The 17,866-nt window shown below is 49.5% G+C and overlaps 1 protein-coding gene across 1 annotated transcript in view; it reads right to left on the bottom strand.

The window, feature by feature from the left end:
- Positions 1–17,866, bottom strand: part of TEKT5 (tektin 5) — a 38,213-nt gene that overhangs the window by 8,460 nt on the left and 11,887 nt on the right. Inside the window, exon 5 of the mRNA XM_024744676.1 lies at positions 16,126–16,348. Coding sequence (XP_024600444.1) covers positions 16,126–16,348 — 223 coding nt within the window. The remainder of the gene's footprint in view (positions 1–16,125; positions 16,349–17,866) is intronic.

Raw genomic sequence — 17,866 nt, 5'->3', positions numbered from 1 at the left:
CCCCTGATGCCCACCCCAGTCCTGCCAGCCTGTGAACCTCCAAAAGCCCTGGGGTCAGTGACTCAGCCTCCAGAAGTTTGAGGAGTGTGACCCCCAAGGGCCAGGAGGCGGAGACCACATGGGCTGACCAGAGGCAGGGGCTGGAGGCAGAATAGCCTTGACCTTCATGCTCAGGAGGAAGTTAGAGTGCCAACACCGAGCTCTGAGCTCCAGGACAGCCTGGTCCCTAGATCCCAAATTCCATGATAGCCCCTAGGAGAAGAGCCTGAAGTCTAAGAGGGTGATGTACACATCTCAGCATGTCCACTCCTGGTATATACTGTAGGAGCTCAGGACCACTAAGGGATACACATGTCAAGAAGGTTCAGTGAGCTGGCAGCATCTGGGTGCCCATGACCATGGAGACAGACATTAAAAAATGGTAAATGAGCAGATGGAGGATTTCGGCAGCCAATAGGTGGAGAGCATTAACCTCACATAGGAACAACGGTGGGTCTTTAAAAGGATGCAAGGTGAGAAAGCCAGGAAACAATGAGCTATTTTATACAATCCCTTTTGAGGAAACTAAAAATCCATGCACATACAACGGTCATCCACATTTTGTGAGAACACATTTAAATCAACAGTCCATATTCACTCAGTTAAAGAGGTCATATTCACTCATTCATTCATTACAATGGTCATCTATGGAAAGTCATCTATGGGAGAAAGGGAGTGACCACAAAGAGTGGGGATAAAAGGGAATAAAGAAATGAGGGGCTTTGTACAAACATATGTGCAAGGAACAAGGAATATGATAAGCTCACCTCTCTTCAACAGGGTCAAAAGGGAAAAAACTCCCCACAATCCTACCTGATCTAAGGTTTCCTTTTAAAATAACTTTTTTAGTTTTTTTTAAGGGAGAAATTCAATTAAGAACAAAATACTATCTAATAGTAAAGGGTATTCATTCTTAAATTGGTTTGTGCATCAGCATTACCTTGAGAGTATTTTAAATTGTGGATGCCTGCCCCCTGCAAGAGGTTCAGATTTCATTGGTCGGGGGTGCAGCCTGGGTGTCAGGATGTTTTAGGAGCTCCCTACAGGTGTAGCCAGAGTCAAGAACCATTGGTGCAGGTGAAACAGAGACGTGCAAACGTTACAAAGTCTCAGAGGAAAGGAGATGGATTACGGACCACAGTTAGGGACTTGACGTAGCAAATCAAAGCTGTCTGTCTTGGCAGGAAACCCCAAATGGGGTCAAGGGAGTAATTTCATCCCTAGGTAGAAGATATTTTTGGAGATATACATGTGGGTGATCTGTTCGCTATGGGCTTGGGTTTCCAGGAAGGGGTCTAGGGAAGGGGTCGCTGCCTCATCACAGGGTTTTCAGGTTTCTGGGGGAAGTCCGATGTCAGCAATTTGAAACCGTGGTGCTCCAACCCCCAGTCCCAGAGCTGAGCCCTTGTCCCACCATGGCTACCCAGGCAATCCAGACCCCTGCCCACGCAGGCAGGAAGCTCAGGGCACAGGCAGCCTTCCAAGGTGGGAAGGCCTGGGCAAGTTTGCACATGCTCTGCAACTCCGAATCCCTCAGGCCCAGGTGCCTGTTACGTGCATGTGCACACGTACACACGGGCACACACACACACACACACACACACACACACACAATGAGTGTCTCAAACCTCCACCTCCCTCTGCAGGGGGAGGGAGGTGGAGGTGTTTGAGACACTCACCCACCTACCTGCCCCCAGAGCTGGTGTATCTCACACATCCACGTCAAACCCAGCATACTCCCACCACAGGGCCTTTGCACGGACTATTCCCTCTGCCTTCCCCAGATATCCACATGGCTCATTCCCTCACTCCCTTCTGGTTGTGGCTAAAATGCTCAGAAGGCCTTCCCTGATCATTTCCTTTAAAATTATAACCCCCAGGAATGCCCTGGTGGTCTAGTAGTTAGGACTCCACGCTTTCACTGCCAAAGGCCCGGGATTAATCCCTGGTCGGGGAAGTAAGATCCCACAAGCATCGTGGCGCAGCCAAAAAAAACCCTAAAATTACAACCCCCAAGCCGGCCAGCACTCCCAATTGTCCAAACCCTGCCTTCTTTTCTTTGTAGTCCTTACACCTTCTGTCATACTGAGCTTCACTCATTCATATTGTTCATCAGCCCCCACCACAGAGTCAGCTCCACGTGGGAGGGATTTTTGTTTTACTCACTGCTGAATCCCCAGTGCCTAAACCTATCAATGCCTGGGACACAGTAATAATAATAATAATGACAACAACATCCTCTTACACTTAAAATAGTGTTTACTGTGTGCCAGGCATTTTGCTAAGGGCTTTGTGTATATCGACCAATTAGCAGGTGCTTAATGAACACTTCCTCCCTGGGTGGACCAGTACACACCATGGGGTGTTTGGTTAAGAAGAGAGCACAGACGTTGGCACTAGATGGCCTGAGTCTCTCCAAATCCCAGCCCCAGCACATCCAAGCTGGGTGACCTTAGGCAAGTGTCCTAGGCTCTCTGAGCCTTTCCAGTAAAACGGGGATCATAACCATTCCCACTCCATAGAGTAGAGGTGAGGCCATTACTGCCAGGCCTGGGAGAAGGAGCTCTTGGAAACCTTAGCAAGTGTACAAACCCCTTCACTGCGGGCACACAAAACTGGTGACACTCCCACTCATTGGCAGTAACTTGAAAAGCATTGGTACCAAGTCCTGCTCTTCCCAAAGCAAGCGTGTACCTGTGTGTGTGTGTTTCTCCCACAAACACACCCTGGAAAGTGCCACGAGGAAGTCATCCTGCCCCTTCTCCCATCTTTCCTTGGCCAGCTGGAGATCTCTTTCCCTCCTTCCCTCTCTTCCTGTCTCCCCAGTCCCTAAGCTGGGGAAGGGCTGCCCTGAGCCCCAGAAGCCCCCTCTCCCAGAGTCCCCAGGGATGTTAGCCTTTCTGCTCCCACAAAACCAAGGAAGTAGGGGGAAAGCTGCTCCTGGGGCAGGGCGCAGGCTGGCTCACTGGAGCAGCTGGGCGAGCCGCTGTGGGATTGGCCCAGGGGGTCACCCCATGGGAGGAGTCTCAGCAGCCTTGGCCGGAAGCTGGAACTCAGTTGGGAAGGAGTGGGTGGGAGTGGAAGGGTCACCTCACTCCCCTCCCCAGGCCCTAGCTCTGGGCCCTGTGCTGCAGGCTGCCTGCCAGTCAAGGTTGCGAGACTATTCTAAGCCTCCCACATACCGTGCATGGGGGCGCGGGGAGGGCAGGTCACTTCAGTTCACTGAGTCCCTCTGTGATCACACAGACCTAGGTTCAAATTCCAGCTCCTGCTTTTCCCCGCTGTGTGACCTTCAATGGGTCACTTAACCTCTCTGTGCCTCATGCAATCATGCATTCAATATCTACTGAGCCCTTCACTCAGTAGCCCCTTCTATGGGGCCAGACACTGTGCAGGGCGCTTGTTCTCTTGTCTGTAAAGCCAGTACGACAATAACAACTCACCCACCAGGTTGCCGTGCGGATTAAATGAAATAACGTGTATGAAGTGCTTAGTGCTGGCATATGCCATGGGCCGTCCTGCCTCCCCACCCTGCCCCCAACTCCCATCCTGCAACGTTCAGTCTGTTAGGAGATTTTTCCTCTGTGATCATTGGTCTTTTTTTTCTTTTTAATGTCAGGCAATCTGAAGAAACTCAGATTTGTTTGACAGAATTTGTCTTTGCAGGCAGCTTCAGTTCCCTCAGACCTCCAGTCCAGGGCTCAGGGTCAACCTCCATCAACCCACTTCTTTGGGCGTAAGGGGTCAAGGCAGGGGTCACCTGCGCAATCGAGGAGCGTCCTCTTTCTCAGCCTCTGGAATGTGGCTCAGAGGGGAGTCAGCTCAAGGCAGAAGGTGGGCCACATACCCCCATCCCCCCACCGGCTTGGGGAACCAAAGGTCTTTCTGTTAACAACCCCTACCCGCTCTGCTCCAGGCAGATTCCCAGCCACAGCGGCCTCCATGCAGGCTCTTGGACGTAAGAGCCCTGGGCGGGAAGTCAGGAGACTAGGGTCCTGTCTAAGCCCCGATGCAAACCAGCTGTGGTGCTCACACCCCACTCAGAGCCCTGGGCTGTGGGGAGAGGCCCAACTTCCTCATCCAGTGAATGAGGACTCGAGGCCCGTCTTCCTCACTGGCTAGGGCACTGCAAGTGCTTCCGGACCACGTACATGCTCTAACCCATCACCCACCAGCCCCGCGTGCCCAGAGCCACTGCCTCTGAGATCCGGCCTGAGAGCTGTTAGCCGCAGGTATGGCTGTCTCTCTGTGTGTGTGTGTGTGTGTGTGTGTGTGTGTGTGTGTGTGTGTATGTGTGTGTGTGATTTTAAGTCTTCAAGTCAACCCCCCTCAGATGGCTGGGAGTCCCCAACACGCAGCCTTCCGGAGCCTTTTGAAGATGCTGTAGACAGTGGACACGTTTTTCTGTAAAGGTCTGGGTGGCAGATATTTTCGGCTTTAGGAGCCATATGGTTTCTGTCACAACTGCTCAACTTGGCCACTGCAGTGCAGAAGTAGCCCCGGACAATACGTAAATGTATGGGGGGATCTGTGTTCCAGTAAAACTTTATTTACGGAAACAGGCGGAGGCGGGGTGCAGATTTGGCCCTGGGGCTGGTAGTGTGAGGCCCCCGCTGTAGTCCCTCACAGAGGAAGTCCTGGTCCCTCTAAGCAGCCCAGCGCACACAAGCCTGCTGCGCCTCCGAGGTTTCCCACGTTCAGAGAGAACAATTTCTCTAGCTCCTTGCTACTCAAGGTGTGGTCTGTAGACCAGCATCACTGGATTCTGAGCGCTTGGCAGAAATGCAGACTCTCAGGCCCTACCCCAGACCTACGAAAGTGCTCTGCATTTTAACAAAACGCTCGGGTGGTCACAGGTACATTAATGTTTTAAAGCAGGACATGGTCATGTTTGTAGTTTGAGGCAAATCTCTCCGGCTGCCATTTGGAGGGTGGACAGAGGGGACAAAGGAGGGAAGAAGATGGCCAGTGAGGAACTGAGAGGCAGGAGGGCCCACACCAAGGCAGGATGGAGAGACACAGAAGGAACGAGTTCACAAGAGTATACAAATGGGGAGCACTGGTAATGGCTGGGGTGTGCCAAGGGAGGAGGGGCAGCCCCCAGAATCAGGAGGGGCCTCCAGCCTGTGTTCAAATGCCAGCAACATAGGACTGAGCACATGGCCTTGGCAAAGTGCCAAGCCTCTCTGAGCCTCAGTTTCCCCATCTGTATAATGGAGATGATAACAGTATCTACCTCAGAGGGTGACTGCAAGGATTGATTTAGGTACCCCATGTTTAGCACACTGGCTGGCACCTAACAGGCACTCTATAGACCTCAGCACTTTCTATCCATCCATCTATCCATCCATCCATCCATCCATGTATCCATCTATCCATCCATCTATCCATCCATCCATGTATCCATCTATATACCCATCCATCCATCCATGTATCCATGTATCCATCCATCTACCTATCTTCTACCTTTTATCCTTTCTTTTTTTTTTTTTTAAGTCAAACCTTAATGCCAGGAGACCAAGGCTTCTCAGTCCTGGCACTATTGACATTTGGGGCTGGGTTATTCTCTACTGTGGGGCTGTCCTATGCACTGTAGGATGTTTAGCTGCATCCCCGGCCTCTACCCACTAGATGCCAGTAGCACCCCCTACCAAGTTGTAATAACCAAAAATGTCTGTAGACGTTATCAGATGTCCTTGGGGTATAGCACTGTCCGTTGGAAGGCCACCGATCTAGTGGTTATTATTATCCTTGTTGTTGTTAGGCTGTGGTGGTGGGAGTGGGGGAGATGTTCACATTAACTTAAAGAATGAACTCTAGAGCAGAACACCTAGATTCAAATCCTGGCTCTGCCATTTACTTGCTGTGGTGGGTGGGGGCGGGGGGCTTTAGGAAAATACTTGTCTTCAGTTTCCTCATCTGTAAAATGGGGCTAATAGTAATCCCTTCTTCATGGGGTTGTAGGAGGGAAGATAAGTTAATGTTAGAAAAGCACTTAGAACTCTGCCTGCACAGAGTAAGGTTAATATGTCTTTTGTGGTGATGGTGAATTTTTTTTCTCTCTCCTGCTACTTGTAATCGGATGGCAAACTAGACCGTGACCGTCCACCCTCAGACCTTGTTGGGGTCCCCAGCGTGGGGAAAGGGTGAGGTCTGAGCTGGAAGTGGTCTCTGGTCTTGAATGGGGTGTGAAAAGCACTTGCCAGGTCTGCCTCGGACGAAACCAACCTCGGCTCAGTGGAAAAGGGCGCTGATATTCCTGGCTGGAGTAGAAATCCACCCAAAGCCTTTGAAAGGGGGAATGTGTTTGGCAGAGTCGTTGGCCGTGTAAAACTATCTGCCTGCATTTGTCTTGTGACAGTAGAGAAAGCTTCTAGGCTTTCTCTAGGGCCGGGAAATTATTTTTGATGTGGAGGGAAAAAACAGATTTAGCAGTTCCAGCCGGCTTCTGGGTGCTTTGTGCAACCTTGCAAATTTATTGTTTTCCAAATTGCATGAAGCCAAGGGGTTTCCAAGGAGATGCCTGGCTCAGTGCGGCTCCCCAGCTTAGGAAGGCAGCTTGGAATCCTTATTTTTGGTCAAATGGTGGAAGATTTTCAAGCGCAGCCAAGCCCAGGGGCAAGAACTAGTTGAGGAGGGCTCCAGAGGGACTTGGCCAGAAATGCAGGGCGTGAGAGTGCCAGAGCATTTTTTTTTTTTTTTTAAACCATTTTTATAGTTAATAGTCAAACTCGGCACTCCTGACATTTGGGGCCACAACTTCTTTGTTGCGGGAGGCTGTCTCGTGCGTTGCAGTGTTTAGCAGCCTCCCTGGGCTCTACCCACTATCTATCTGGTAGCAGCACGCTGCCCCCCGCAAGTTGTAACAAACAAAATGTCTCCAGACATCGGCAAATGCCACCGGGGAGTAAATTCAGCCCGGGTGAGGATTACGACTCTGGAGGAGAGATGTTGAGTCAACCCTGCTCGCAGCTGTTTCTGTCCAGAGGCGGCCGGCTGCCTTCAGACAATGCCAGGCCAATACAAGTATCAGCTGCTCAGAGGCTGTCTGGGGCCAGGGGTCCTGAAAGTCCTGGAGGGGTGGGGGCTCCCTGCTAGAGAGGACACTTGTATGATTCTGTGAAAATTCATGGAAATCTACTAGCTCAGGCCCCCGAGGCTCTTCTTCTTAATGCTTATCACAATTTTTAATTAATCATGTATTTACTTATTTTTTTTTAAATTGGTCTCTCCCACTAGAACATAAGCCCCACTGAGAGCAGGGATCATTGTACCCCCAGCTCCTAATTCAGAGTCTAGCACACAGGATGTGCTTAGTAAATACCTCTCAGGGAGGGAGGGAGGAGAGAGGAGATTAGAAAACATTTGTTGCACGTCTATGCCTGGGAGGCACATCTGGAGAACTGGTTAAAACTCCGATGGCTGGACCCCAGAGTTTCTGATTCAGAAGGTCCAGGCTGGGGCCCAAGAATGTGCACTTCTAACAAGCTCCCAGGGGATGCTGGTGATGCTGGTCCGGGGACCACACCTGGAGAACCACTGGTCTGAACTCTGAACCTTTAGCTCTCAACCTTGGCTGGGGAGTTTAAAAGGTTGGATGCCCAGGCCATACCCCAACCAATTAAATCAGAATCCCTAGAGATCAGGGTGATTCCAATGTGCGAGGGTTGAGAACTGCTTAGCTGTACCTTTTCAGGATTATTCCTCTCTCAGAAATTAGGAAATCGAGAATCAGAGGAGTTACTTTACCAAATCCAGCCCTGGTCTTTTGATTCCAGAGGCCATATTCTTTCAGTCACTTTGCTTGTCCCTCCCCATCAACAGGTTATAAATCAGACCACGGTTTTGTTTTTTGGGTTGTTATTGGGTTTTTGTTTGTTTGTTTTTTTTTACCATTTTTATAGTTAATAGTCACTGAGCACTTACAAGGCGACCAGTCCAGTGTGGATGCTCTTATTCTCAGAGCAAATATTTGCCAACCATTATTGCTCCCATTTGACAGAGAGAGAAACTGAGGTACAAAGAGGTGGGACAATCTGACCTTCGTCACATGGCCAGGAAATGCTAGAGCCAGAACTGAACCCAGCCATCTGCACTGCACAATGGGGCTCACACGTGGGAGAAGAGTGTCAAGATGGAAGAGGAATCTGGACCAGGATGAGGCAAGCATATGTGAAAGCCAGGAGTATAGGTGAGGCTGGGCAGCAGGTCCTGAGTAGGCAAGGAGCTGAGGACCCAAAACTGAACGAGTCACAAATTGGAAGAAACTAGGAGACTGCTGGGACACACCCATACCCAGGAGGTGCCAAGGCAACCCTCTGCCTCCCCCAGGCTTGCATCTTATATTCTTCTTGTCTCAGCAGCAACCAATCCCGGTGATTGCCCCACCCAGGGCTTCCAGTCAAAGCATACGATTGGCTAACACCAACTGCAGAGGGCTGTAATAGCTTCCTTGAGTATCAGTGGTCCACAAAGTGAGCTCAAAACTACCTCATTTGCACTGTCCTCAGCTCCTACCCGGGCCATGCTGACCCACGCTCATTTTCGGCCCCCTCTGTGGTCTGGTCCCTCCAGCATCCTGCATTTGTTGGCTGCCTTCCGAGCTCTGGACCTTGGCCCTGTTTCCCTGATCCCAGCCGTTCCTCTCTCACTTGGCACAGTGTCACCGTGGACAGACAGCGGTGACCCAGCACCCCCGCCCCATCATCCCACCATTTCACAGCCCTCAGAACTGCCCGTATATGAGCTCTCGTGGACCCCTCAACCGGGTGTCCCCAGGACCATACCTCCCAAGTACAGTGATGAGACCTGAGCCTACATGACACCAGGGAGCCTTTGATTCCTCTTGGTACTAAGGTGAGCATCAGGCAGAGAGACCTACTGAACACAGCCCCGAGGCCTCTCCTGAGGGTTACCTTGGAAACCCCCTACATACCCACACACCCAAGCATGTCTGAATAATTATTTAGTCTACTTCTTCAAATCAACTCCTTTTTCAGCCTTGAACAAATGTATTTGAAATGGTATCTTTATATCATTGCCACACATGGAAAATGATTATGGTTATCTCTTGCCATTAATAGAAAGTACTATCACAGTAGAGAAGATGGAAAGAAAGACCTTGATTCTAAGTTCTGTTGTCTTTCAAAGGTTCAGTGCCAGCTTGAGGCTTGAGTCCTGGCTGGAAAGGGGGATTCCCAAACAAAAGAGCGATGGCAAAGACAGATTAGCGTCACATCAAGCCTTGTTCCTCGACACTATTGGGAGGATTGATGGAGGGAGCTTGAAACAAGAACTTTCTCACTAGGATGCAATGGTGTTTAAGGCCTGGCCCGGCCCCTCCTCACCACAGGCAGGCGGGCCGGCTGCACATCCCCTGGGCTGGGCTGGTTTTAGAAACGAGCCATCAGGAGCTTGTCTGCGGGCACTGGTGCTGGAAGGGATCCGACTGCTTGCAAAGCACAAAAGCTTTTCCCACTCCACCACGGGTTCCAGGCCTCGTTGGACAAACAGAGGGGCTGGCGGCAGGCTCTGGGGCCCTCAGATGGCGACTGCGGGCCCTCACCCCACAGACACGCGTCTTCCTGCCCTGGCGTTGCCTCCTGGGGCAGGAGAGGTTCTGCTGGTGTTAATGACCAATTGGAAGTCGAAACCCCAAAGAAACTTCAGAGTAAAAGCAAAACCTTTCAAGGGGAAAACTCAGAGCCCGTCTGGGTTCTCTACAATCCTTTCCAGGCCTGGCTGCTTTCTCGCATTTCCTCCAATGCACAGAGCAGAACATGCCAAGGTACAAGCCTGCTGGCATCAGGCAGGTGATGCAAATGCGCAAAGGGGGCCGTGAGGGAAGACCGTGGGGACTGAGCCAATCGGAGAGCCCGGGCCCTGTCCAGCGAGGGGCTGTGGCCATTCAACTCCTGTTTGTTGCTCCCCTGTAGGAAAGTGGGCTCGGAGTTGCTAGAGCCACCCATTTTTCCAGAGATTCTAGAAATCTGAACTTCTACATAAAATCTCCATTTTTTACCAAGATATTAAAAAAAAACAAAACCTGAGAATGCATAGAAAGGTATGTATGTGAATGTTCATAGTAGCTTTATTGGTAACAGCCCCAAACTGGAAACAACCCTAATGTCCATTGACAAGTGAATGGATAAACAAATTGTGGTATATGGATACGATACATACCAGGGGTGTATACATACAATACGGTATCCATACAAGACATACAAGACACAGGAATAAGAAGGGACAAACCAGGAATCTCGACTACGCTGAGTGAAAGAAGACTAATGAAAAAAGAATGGATAGGGTATGGTGCCCTTTATGTAATTATTGTAGAAAATGCAAATTACCCTGCAGTGACAGCAGATCAGTGGTTGTGTTGGAAATGAGGGAGGGAGAGATGACAAAAGACGTAAGGAAACCTTTTCATATGTTCACTACCTTGACTGAGGTGGTGGCTTCATGACATACATGTGTTAAAGCTTCTCAGATTCTACACTTGAAATATGTACAGTTAATTATGTGTCAAGTAAAAACAGAGCTGTTATAAGAAAAATGTGAGACGCCAAATAATAGGTGGGTCAAGTTTAACCCCTGGACTACAGGTGTTTATCCCCTGATTTAAAAACTAGTCCGTCTGCATTACCTTAGACTTCACTGAGCTCCATGCATTTTGGGAGGCGCTGCCATTGCAAAGGTGAGGGGTGCTGAGAAATTCTCATGACAGCAGTGGTGCAGACAGGCCTGGCCACGGTGAAGATGGTGACCCAGGGACACCAGCAGAGAGAGCCTGTCACCTGCATTCTCCAGCTAAACTCTCAAGGTTTTCTGAAAAATCTAAAGCAATTGAACTTTTTCCCTCTGTCAGTCTAGTCGGCCTATTCAAGTATCGAATGCCCTCTCAACAAGCCTCCAGCTAAACAGTTGGCTGTATCAAAAGCAAACAGAGGGCTTCCCTGGTGGCGCAGTGGTTGAGAGTCCGCCTGCCGATGCAGGGGACACGGGTTCATGCCCCGGTCCGGGAAGATCCCACATGCCACGGAGTGGCTAGGACCGTGAGCCATGGTCGCTGAGCCTGCGCGTCCGCAACGGGAGAGGCCACAACAGTGAGAGGCCCGTGTACCGGAAAAAAAAAAAAAAAAAAGCAAACAGAGCCATTAGGAGAACACAGCAATTGTCCAGACAAGAGATGGTAGAGGCCTGGGGCAGGGCGGAAGCAGAGGAGGGAATGGGGAGTGAGGAGATTCTGAAAGTAGAACCAACAGGATTTGCTGGTGGAGGGGATGTGAGGTGGTAGAGAAAGAGGAGCATCTAAGTGGACTCCAGAATTGGGGATTGAGCCCCTGCAAGCTTCTGGAAGCATCTGGAAGTGAGAGCCACCAACTGAGATGGTTGGAGCTCCAGGTGGAGGAGGCAGTAGGGTGAAAGCTGGCTCCTGTTTGCTACAAGAAGGCCTACAGCTTGCAGGGGGCGGTGTGCCGTTGAGAGGAAGCAGAGAAATCCGACACATCTCTCCGACAACCCAGTTGAGGCTGCGCTTCTGGCTTATCCTCCCCAGCTCCTAAGGTCACTTGCCCCGACCACATTAATAACCAAGATGGAAAAATGAGATTTTGATTCAAGGGCATGCATCTGGGAGGGGCGGCAGAAATCCCAGAGGGGTGTTTGCATCTGCAAAGTCGGGCGGGGAAGATCTATGGGATGGGCCGAGCGGGCCTGATCCCTCGAGGGAGGAATGGCTGGGCTTGGCTGGGAAGCTTGGAAGCAAAATGCAATTAGAGAAAATCTGGTTAGAATTGGATGACTGTGGCTTGCCTTTTGGAAGGATTTGGTTCCCCCAATATTTTGAGTTTGGGAGAGAGAGGCAGGAAGAAGGAGGGAAAGAAGAGAAGGAGACAGCTTCTTTGTCAAAGCCAACTCGCTTTACAACCTGCACTCTGCCTTACCTCCCACCGGTGGTATCGGCAACTTCCTGAGGCTGTTCAACATGCATACGCTCAGGCCCAACCCCAGACCTGCTCAATCAGAATCTGCATTTCGATGCAATCTCCAGGTAACATGGGTGATTACTGCACACAAAGTAATACTTGAGATGCACAGGTCTACTTTCCTCTTCTCCAACAGTCAGGTTTTCACCTACCATCCTTACCATTATGGCCATATCCCCTCACACCACTTGTGACATGATTAACAATCTTTTCAAGTCCATTGGCTTTTTAAACAACAAAAAAACAAACCTTAAATGCATTTGTTTAAAAATAAAACTTCATATCACTATTATCAGTGGAAAATCAGCATCATTTGCCATAATGGAAATAACCATAAAAATGCACGAACAAGATGAAAGTAAAACCATGTGACTGAAACTCCGGCTGGATACAGCTGCCTGCCCAAAGCTCTCAGCCTGAGGCCGGCGCTCTCTGTTTAAAAGGGAGATCAGACGGGGTTAAAGAGGTGAGGAAGGCCGTCTAGTATCCGATCAAGACTCTCCTCTTGAGAGCATCACAAGGATTGAAAAAGGACTAAAGAAGGAATAACTTTCTCACTGTGTGATTCGGCGATATTAACGCTGCGTCCGTGTAACACACCTACCGGCATTTCCCCTGCTGGGGCCTCGTTCCCACAAGTGTAGAACAAGCGCTATGCTGTAGCAGCGTCCCTGCCCCCATGCCCCCTCCCCCCAGGTCCTTGCACCTTGCCCTCCACATTGAGTCTTCCACTAAAAGGCACCTTGGACTGGGCAATTGGATGCAGGGTACTTTTGCTTATCTGGAGACACGCCCCTCCCCCACCTCCCACCCAGCACTGGGTCCCTGGTTCTCAGGAGCCACCCACTCTGTGGCTATCAACTGTTTCAGCCCAAAGAGGTCACCAGCCCTTCTTTAAGCAGTGGCCAGTATGACTGGTTGATACCCCAAGGCCCCGATGTGTGAGGACCCAGGACAAGTTACAAGGCTTGGGGTATGGCCTTGGGGATAGAACCCCAGGATCATGGTGAACATGACCAAGACAGCCAAGGCTGTCTACGCAGCCCTAAACCACTGGGGCATTCAAAGTCTGCATGGGGAACTGTGGAGACCTGGCCTTCCAAAGTGGATTCCTATGACCACCTGGGCAATAATTGCTTTGCAGTACAGGTAGGGATGGGGGCCTAGAATTTTCCAGAAATGCCTCTTGCCAAGGGGAATCAGGCCAAGCCCAACAATTAACAGTTGAAATTTTAAAGAGAGCATTTCAAATCCTCCAGCTAAAGCAAACTGTTGAAAGGTGAAATGGTTGCTATATATTTATTTTCATTATATCAACTCTTTCCTTTACTATCTTAGAAAAACACTACGTGAGATGGTCACCAACCAGAAGACAAGTGAAATGTCAGTCGTGTCATGTTGGGGTCTGGTGTATTTCAAATGGGTGCTCACTTACTTGCAAAGCAGCTGGTTATTAAATAATGACTATTAATAAAAATCCACGTGGTAGCAAAAACTCTGCGATCAGCAGTGATGAAGCTGCTAGTAATAATTCAAAACTTCCGTGGAGAAATGTGAATAGGGAAAAGGGTATGCACCCCACCCCACCCAGAAGATCCGTGTTCTCTCCATCAATAATATTAATACTTACAGTTACCTTTTACTGAGTGTTTACTGTGTGCGAAGCACTAACAACTCCGCAGAGATCAACTCACTAATCCTTACACTATCATCACCAAGTAGGAATTCTTACTCCTTGTTTCACAGATGAGAAACCAGCCACCAAGTCCCACCAAAGGACTTGCAAAGGAGTTCCCAAGTCACCTCCAGGCCTCAGACTCATTTGGTAAAACTTGACAATGAACTGTATTTGATCCACTATAGGAAATGCCTCATTAAAAGAAAACACTTGCACAACTGCCAAAAGGCGAAAGCAATCCAAGCATCCATGGAGGAATGAATGGATACACGGCATATACATCCACGGAATATCGTTCATCCTTACAAAGGAAGGACATTCTGATGCAATCTACCACATGGATGAACCTTAAAGACATTGTGCTAAGTAAAATAAGCCAGACACAAAAGGACAAATACTGTATGGTTCCACTTATATGAGGTACCTAGTCAATTCATAGAGACAGAAAGTAGAACTGGTGGTTGCCAGGGGAGAGGGGAATGGGGAGTCATTGTTTAATGAGTACAAAGTTTAAACACAGGGTTCTTTTCACTTTGGGAAGATGAAAAATTGTTCTAGAGATGGATGGTGTTGAAATCTGCACCACATGTGAAGATACATAACACAGAACTCTACACTTAATAATGGTTGCTGTGGACTGAATGTCTGTGTCCCCGCAAATTCAGATACTGACACCCAATCCCCATTGTGACAGTATTAGGAGGTGGGGGTCTATGGGAGGTGATTAGGTCATCAGCTCATCAATGGGATTAGTGCCCTTATGAAAGAGACCTCAGAGAGCTCCCGCACCTCTCTGCCATGTGAGGACACAGTGGGAGGACAGCATCCATGAACCAAGAAGCGGGTTCTCACCAGACACCACATCTCCCAGTACCTCGATCCTGGACTTGCCAGTCCTCAGAAGTGTGAGAAATAAATTTCTGTTGTTTATAAGTCACCCAGTCTATGGTATTTTTGTTATAGCAGCGCAACAGAGTAAGAAATGGCAAATGTTTTGTTATGTATATTTTATCACAATAATAGAATGATTTTTCAAGGAAAGGAAGAAAGAAAGAAGGAAGGAAGGAAAGGGAAGGAGGGAAGGGAAGGGAGGAAAGGATGGAAGGAAGGAAAGGAAGGAAGGAAGGGAGGGAGGGAGAGAGAGAGAGAAAGAAAGGAAGGAAGGAAGGAAAGAAGGAGGGAAGAAAAAAAGAAAGAATCCACAGGAGGTCCCTGTTCCTGCTCCTTCCTCCAGCCTCATCCCACATTCATCCTCTTGGGAGCACTCGCCCCACCCCATCCTTTGGCTGCCTAACTCCTTATCCTCTGCTCTTAATGTCAATGTCACCTGCCTGTCTGATTTACCTGGTGTAAGAACTCCAGGAGAATATCTGGCGAATCTCCTTGCTTCCTCTCTCATTAACACTTATCACAACCTTGCAATTATTTTAGAGAAACTTCTGTTTTATCTGTCTCTCCATACCCCAGGCCAAAGGGTGGCCTATGTGGGTGGGCTTAGACTGCCCCTGTAATTTCCATTAAACCCTGCCTGCAGCCCACTAAACCTCCCCAAATATATATACAGTAAAAAGGGGTACTGTTTTGCAAGTTCAGGTTCAAGACTAGTCCCCTGTCTCCCCACCCCCTTCCCACCAGATTGTCATCCCTAAGTCCTTCCTGTGTACAAATTGTGCAGCCATCACTGCTCCCCAAACAAAATATAAATCCCCTGAGGACAGGCACCAGGGGACCGTTTGTGTGACTCCTCTTTTCATTCCAGTCCCTAGCACAGCATCTGGCACCCAGTAGGTGCTCTAAATTGAGGAGAGTATAAATTCCATGCAGAGAGGACTCCCCCAGGGGTGGGAAACAGCATGACGTGTTCAAATACAGGAGCAGGAAAAGGGCATGTCAGTGTGGGAACAGCAGGAGATGGTGGCGGGATTAGGCTGTCCTTCCCGCTCCTCAAATTCAAAAAACACCCCACCCCTCCTGATGCTCTTGAAGCCTTTGAAGGTCAAGAGGTTACATTTCCAAAGATGCTGATGTGGGCGCAAAAGACCCGCTCAGATCTGTTTCCTGGGGCTCTGATATTGGCACCCACCCTCGTTGGTCACGCTTGGCCACATGCGCTCAGATGGAGAAAAGAGACCTTGGGGCCATCGGCAAAACCTTTGGGTGTTGCTGTGACAGCCAGGCCAAGCTCCAAGCTCCATCATCCAGTGAGCAAGGAAGATTCACCCCCAAGATGCTGGAATCCCCCAAAGGAAGCTCACAGCCTCTGCCCCCTTTTGGGTGGACAGGCTCATAGACCGTGGGTCGCTGGGACCATTTCAGCAGCAGCAGTGGGGCGGGCAGCTCGACCAGAAGCTGCTGAGACCCAAGGGCGAGGGCCGGGGGCCTGGCATCATGGACCCTGGTCCGCACAGGCACCTCGCTTACCTTAGCCAGCTCCATCTGCAGCTTGTTCTTCACATCGGTCACCTCGGCGATGCGGGCATTGAAGGCCAGATTGGTGCTGGTAAACTGCTTCCACATCTGATCCAACAGCACATTGAAGAGGTTCTGGGCCTCCTCCCGCAGCTGGATGGAGTTGGCTTGCATGTTCTGTGAGTGCCTGATATTGTCGTTACTGAACTTGGCCCATGTCTCGGGCACGGAGATCCTGCAAGAGGCACGAGAGCGAACTTACCAGGTGAGGAGTCGGGGGTCTCCAGCAGGCTTGGAGATCGTCGAAACCAGGGTTTCCCAACCTTGGCACTTCTGACATTTGGGTCAGCATAGTTCTCTGTTGGAGGGGGCTGTCCTGTGCACTGTAGGGTGTTTAACAGCATCCCTGGCCTCTACCCACTAGATGCCGGTAGTAATGCTTCTCCCGTTGTGACAATCAAAAAAGTCTCTAGACATTACCAAATGTCCCTTGGGGGAGGGGGGACGATTGCCCCCAGTTGAGAGCCACTGAGCTGACCCAAACACCTCATTTACAGATGAGGTAACTGCAGACTAGCTGGTTTCCCGAAAGGGCACTTGGTGAGTTGTAGGAGAGGAGAGATTCCCCAAAAGAGCTTTTTTCTCTAACATTCCCTCCACCATCACCAAAAACACAGAGACAGGCCAAGAAGCGGGCATCGGGCATGATGCTGGCTGCAGGGCTCCTTCAATTCAGGGATGAGCCTGTGGCCATGCTACTTGCACAGACTTATTCATTCAACAAATGTTCTTTGAACACCTACCACAGGCCAAGCCTTGTTCTAGGCACTTGGGATAGAGTGGGCAACATCTCTGTCCTCATAGTGATAAACTTCCGGGGGTGGCGGGGGAGATAGACAATAAATAAAAAAGATGTTCACTCATTGTGTTATGTTCCATGAAAGAATTTAGAAGCAGGATGATGGAAGAGAGACAAATGGAGTGGGTCATTACGTGTCAGTCAGGGCCATAAAAGGAAATAAATGGAATTTATGCTCAGATAGCCCTGAGGTGCTCATAGACTAGCAACGCACAAAGTTGTCACCACCCCAGGTGTGAAAGGCAAGAGAGGGAGCCATGTAGAATAAATCCCCAACATCTTTCTCCTCCATCTCATGTTGGTGACCCTCCTATTGGCTGAACCCAACTGGGAACCAGATGGCAAAGACCCAGGAGAGGCAGTTTGTAGAGGGCAGGCTCCCCTATAGGACTCACAGCAAGGCAGCTAGAGAATGGATCTGGGAGGACAAATGGAGCTCAGGCTATATTGGAAAGGGCAAACTAGGGAAAGGGCAGACTGGGAAGGCTTCTTGGAGGCAGTGACACATAAGGGACTCAGTTTAGGGAACAGAAAGTCCTTCCTGGCCGCGTATGTAAATTCAGGCAATAAGCAATCAGCTATCGTACAGGAGTTTTCTCCTCTGGGAACCCTTTGAGAAACAGAGACACATGCTTCTTTGAGCTGACTTCAGTCTCCGGATAAACCAGATTAGATAACTTTTCAAGGTCTTTTCTAGCCGGGAAGTCTCCAGTTCTTAAAATAAAGCAGATTTTTATTCTCAGGCAGTAGGAAAAAAAGAGATTCAATCATCTGGAATAGAAGTCTCTTTCAGGACATTTGAAAGCACACTTAGATTACATAGTGAATAGAAATATTTTTAAAAACATACAAAATGTGGTTGTTTTGTCTGGCTTTTGCAGGAGTTAAAATCAA

This window comes from Neophocaena asiaeorientalis, unplaced genomic scaffold (genome assembly GCF_003031525.2).
Source record: "Neophocaena asiaeorientalis asiaeorientalis breed wild unplaced genomic scaffold, Neophocaena_asiaeorientalis_V1.1 scaffold91, whole genome shotgun sequence".
Classification (NCBI taxonomy): domain Eukaryota; kingdom Metazoa; phylum Chordata; class Mammalia; order Artiodactyla; family Phocoenidae; genus Neophocaena; species Neophocaena asiaeorientalis.
Note: the sequence above shows the minus strand (reverse complement) of the source record. Positions and strands in the feature narration are given on the sequence as shown.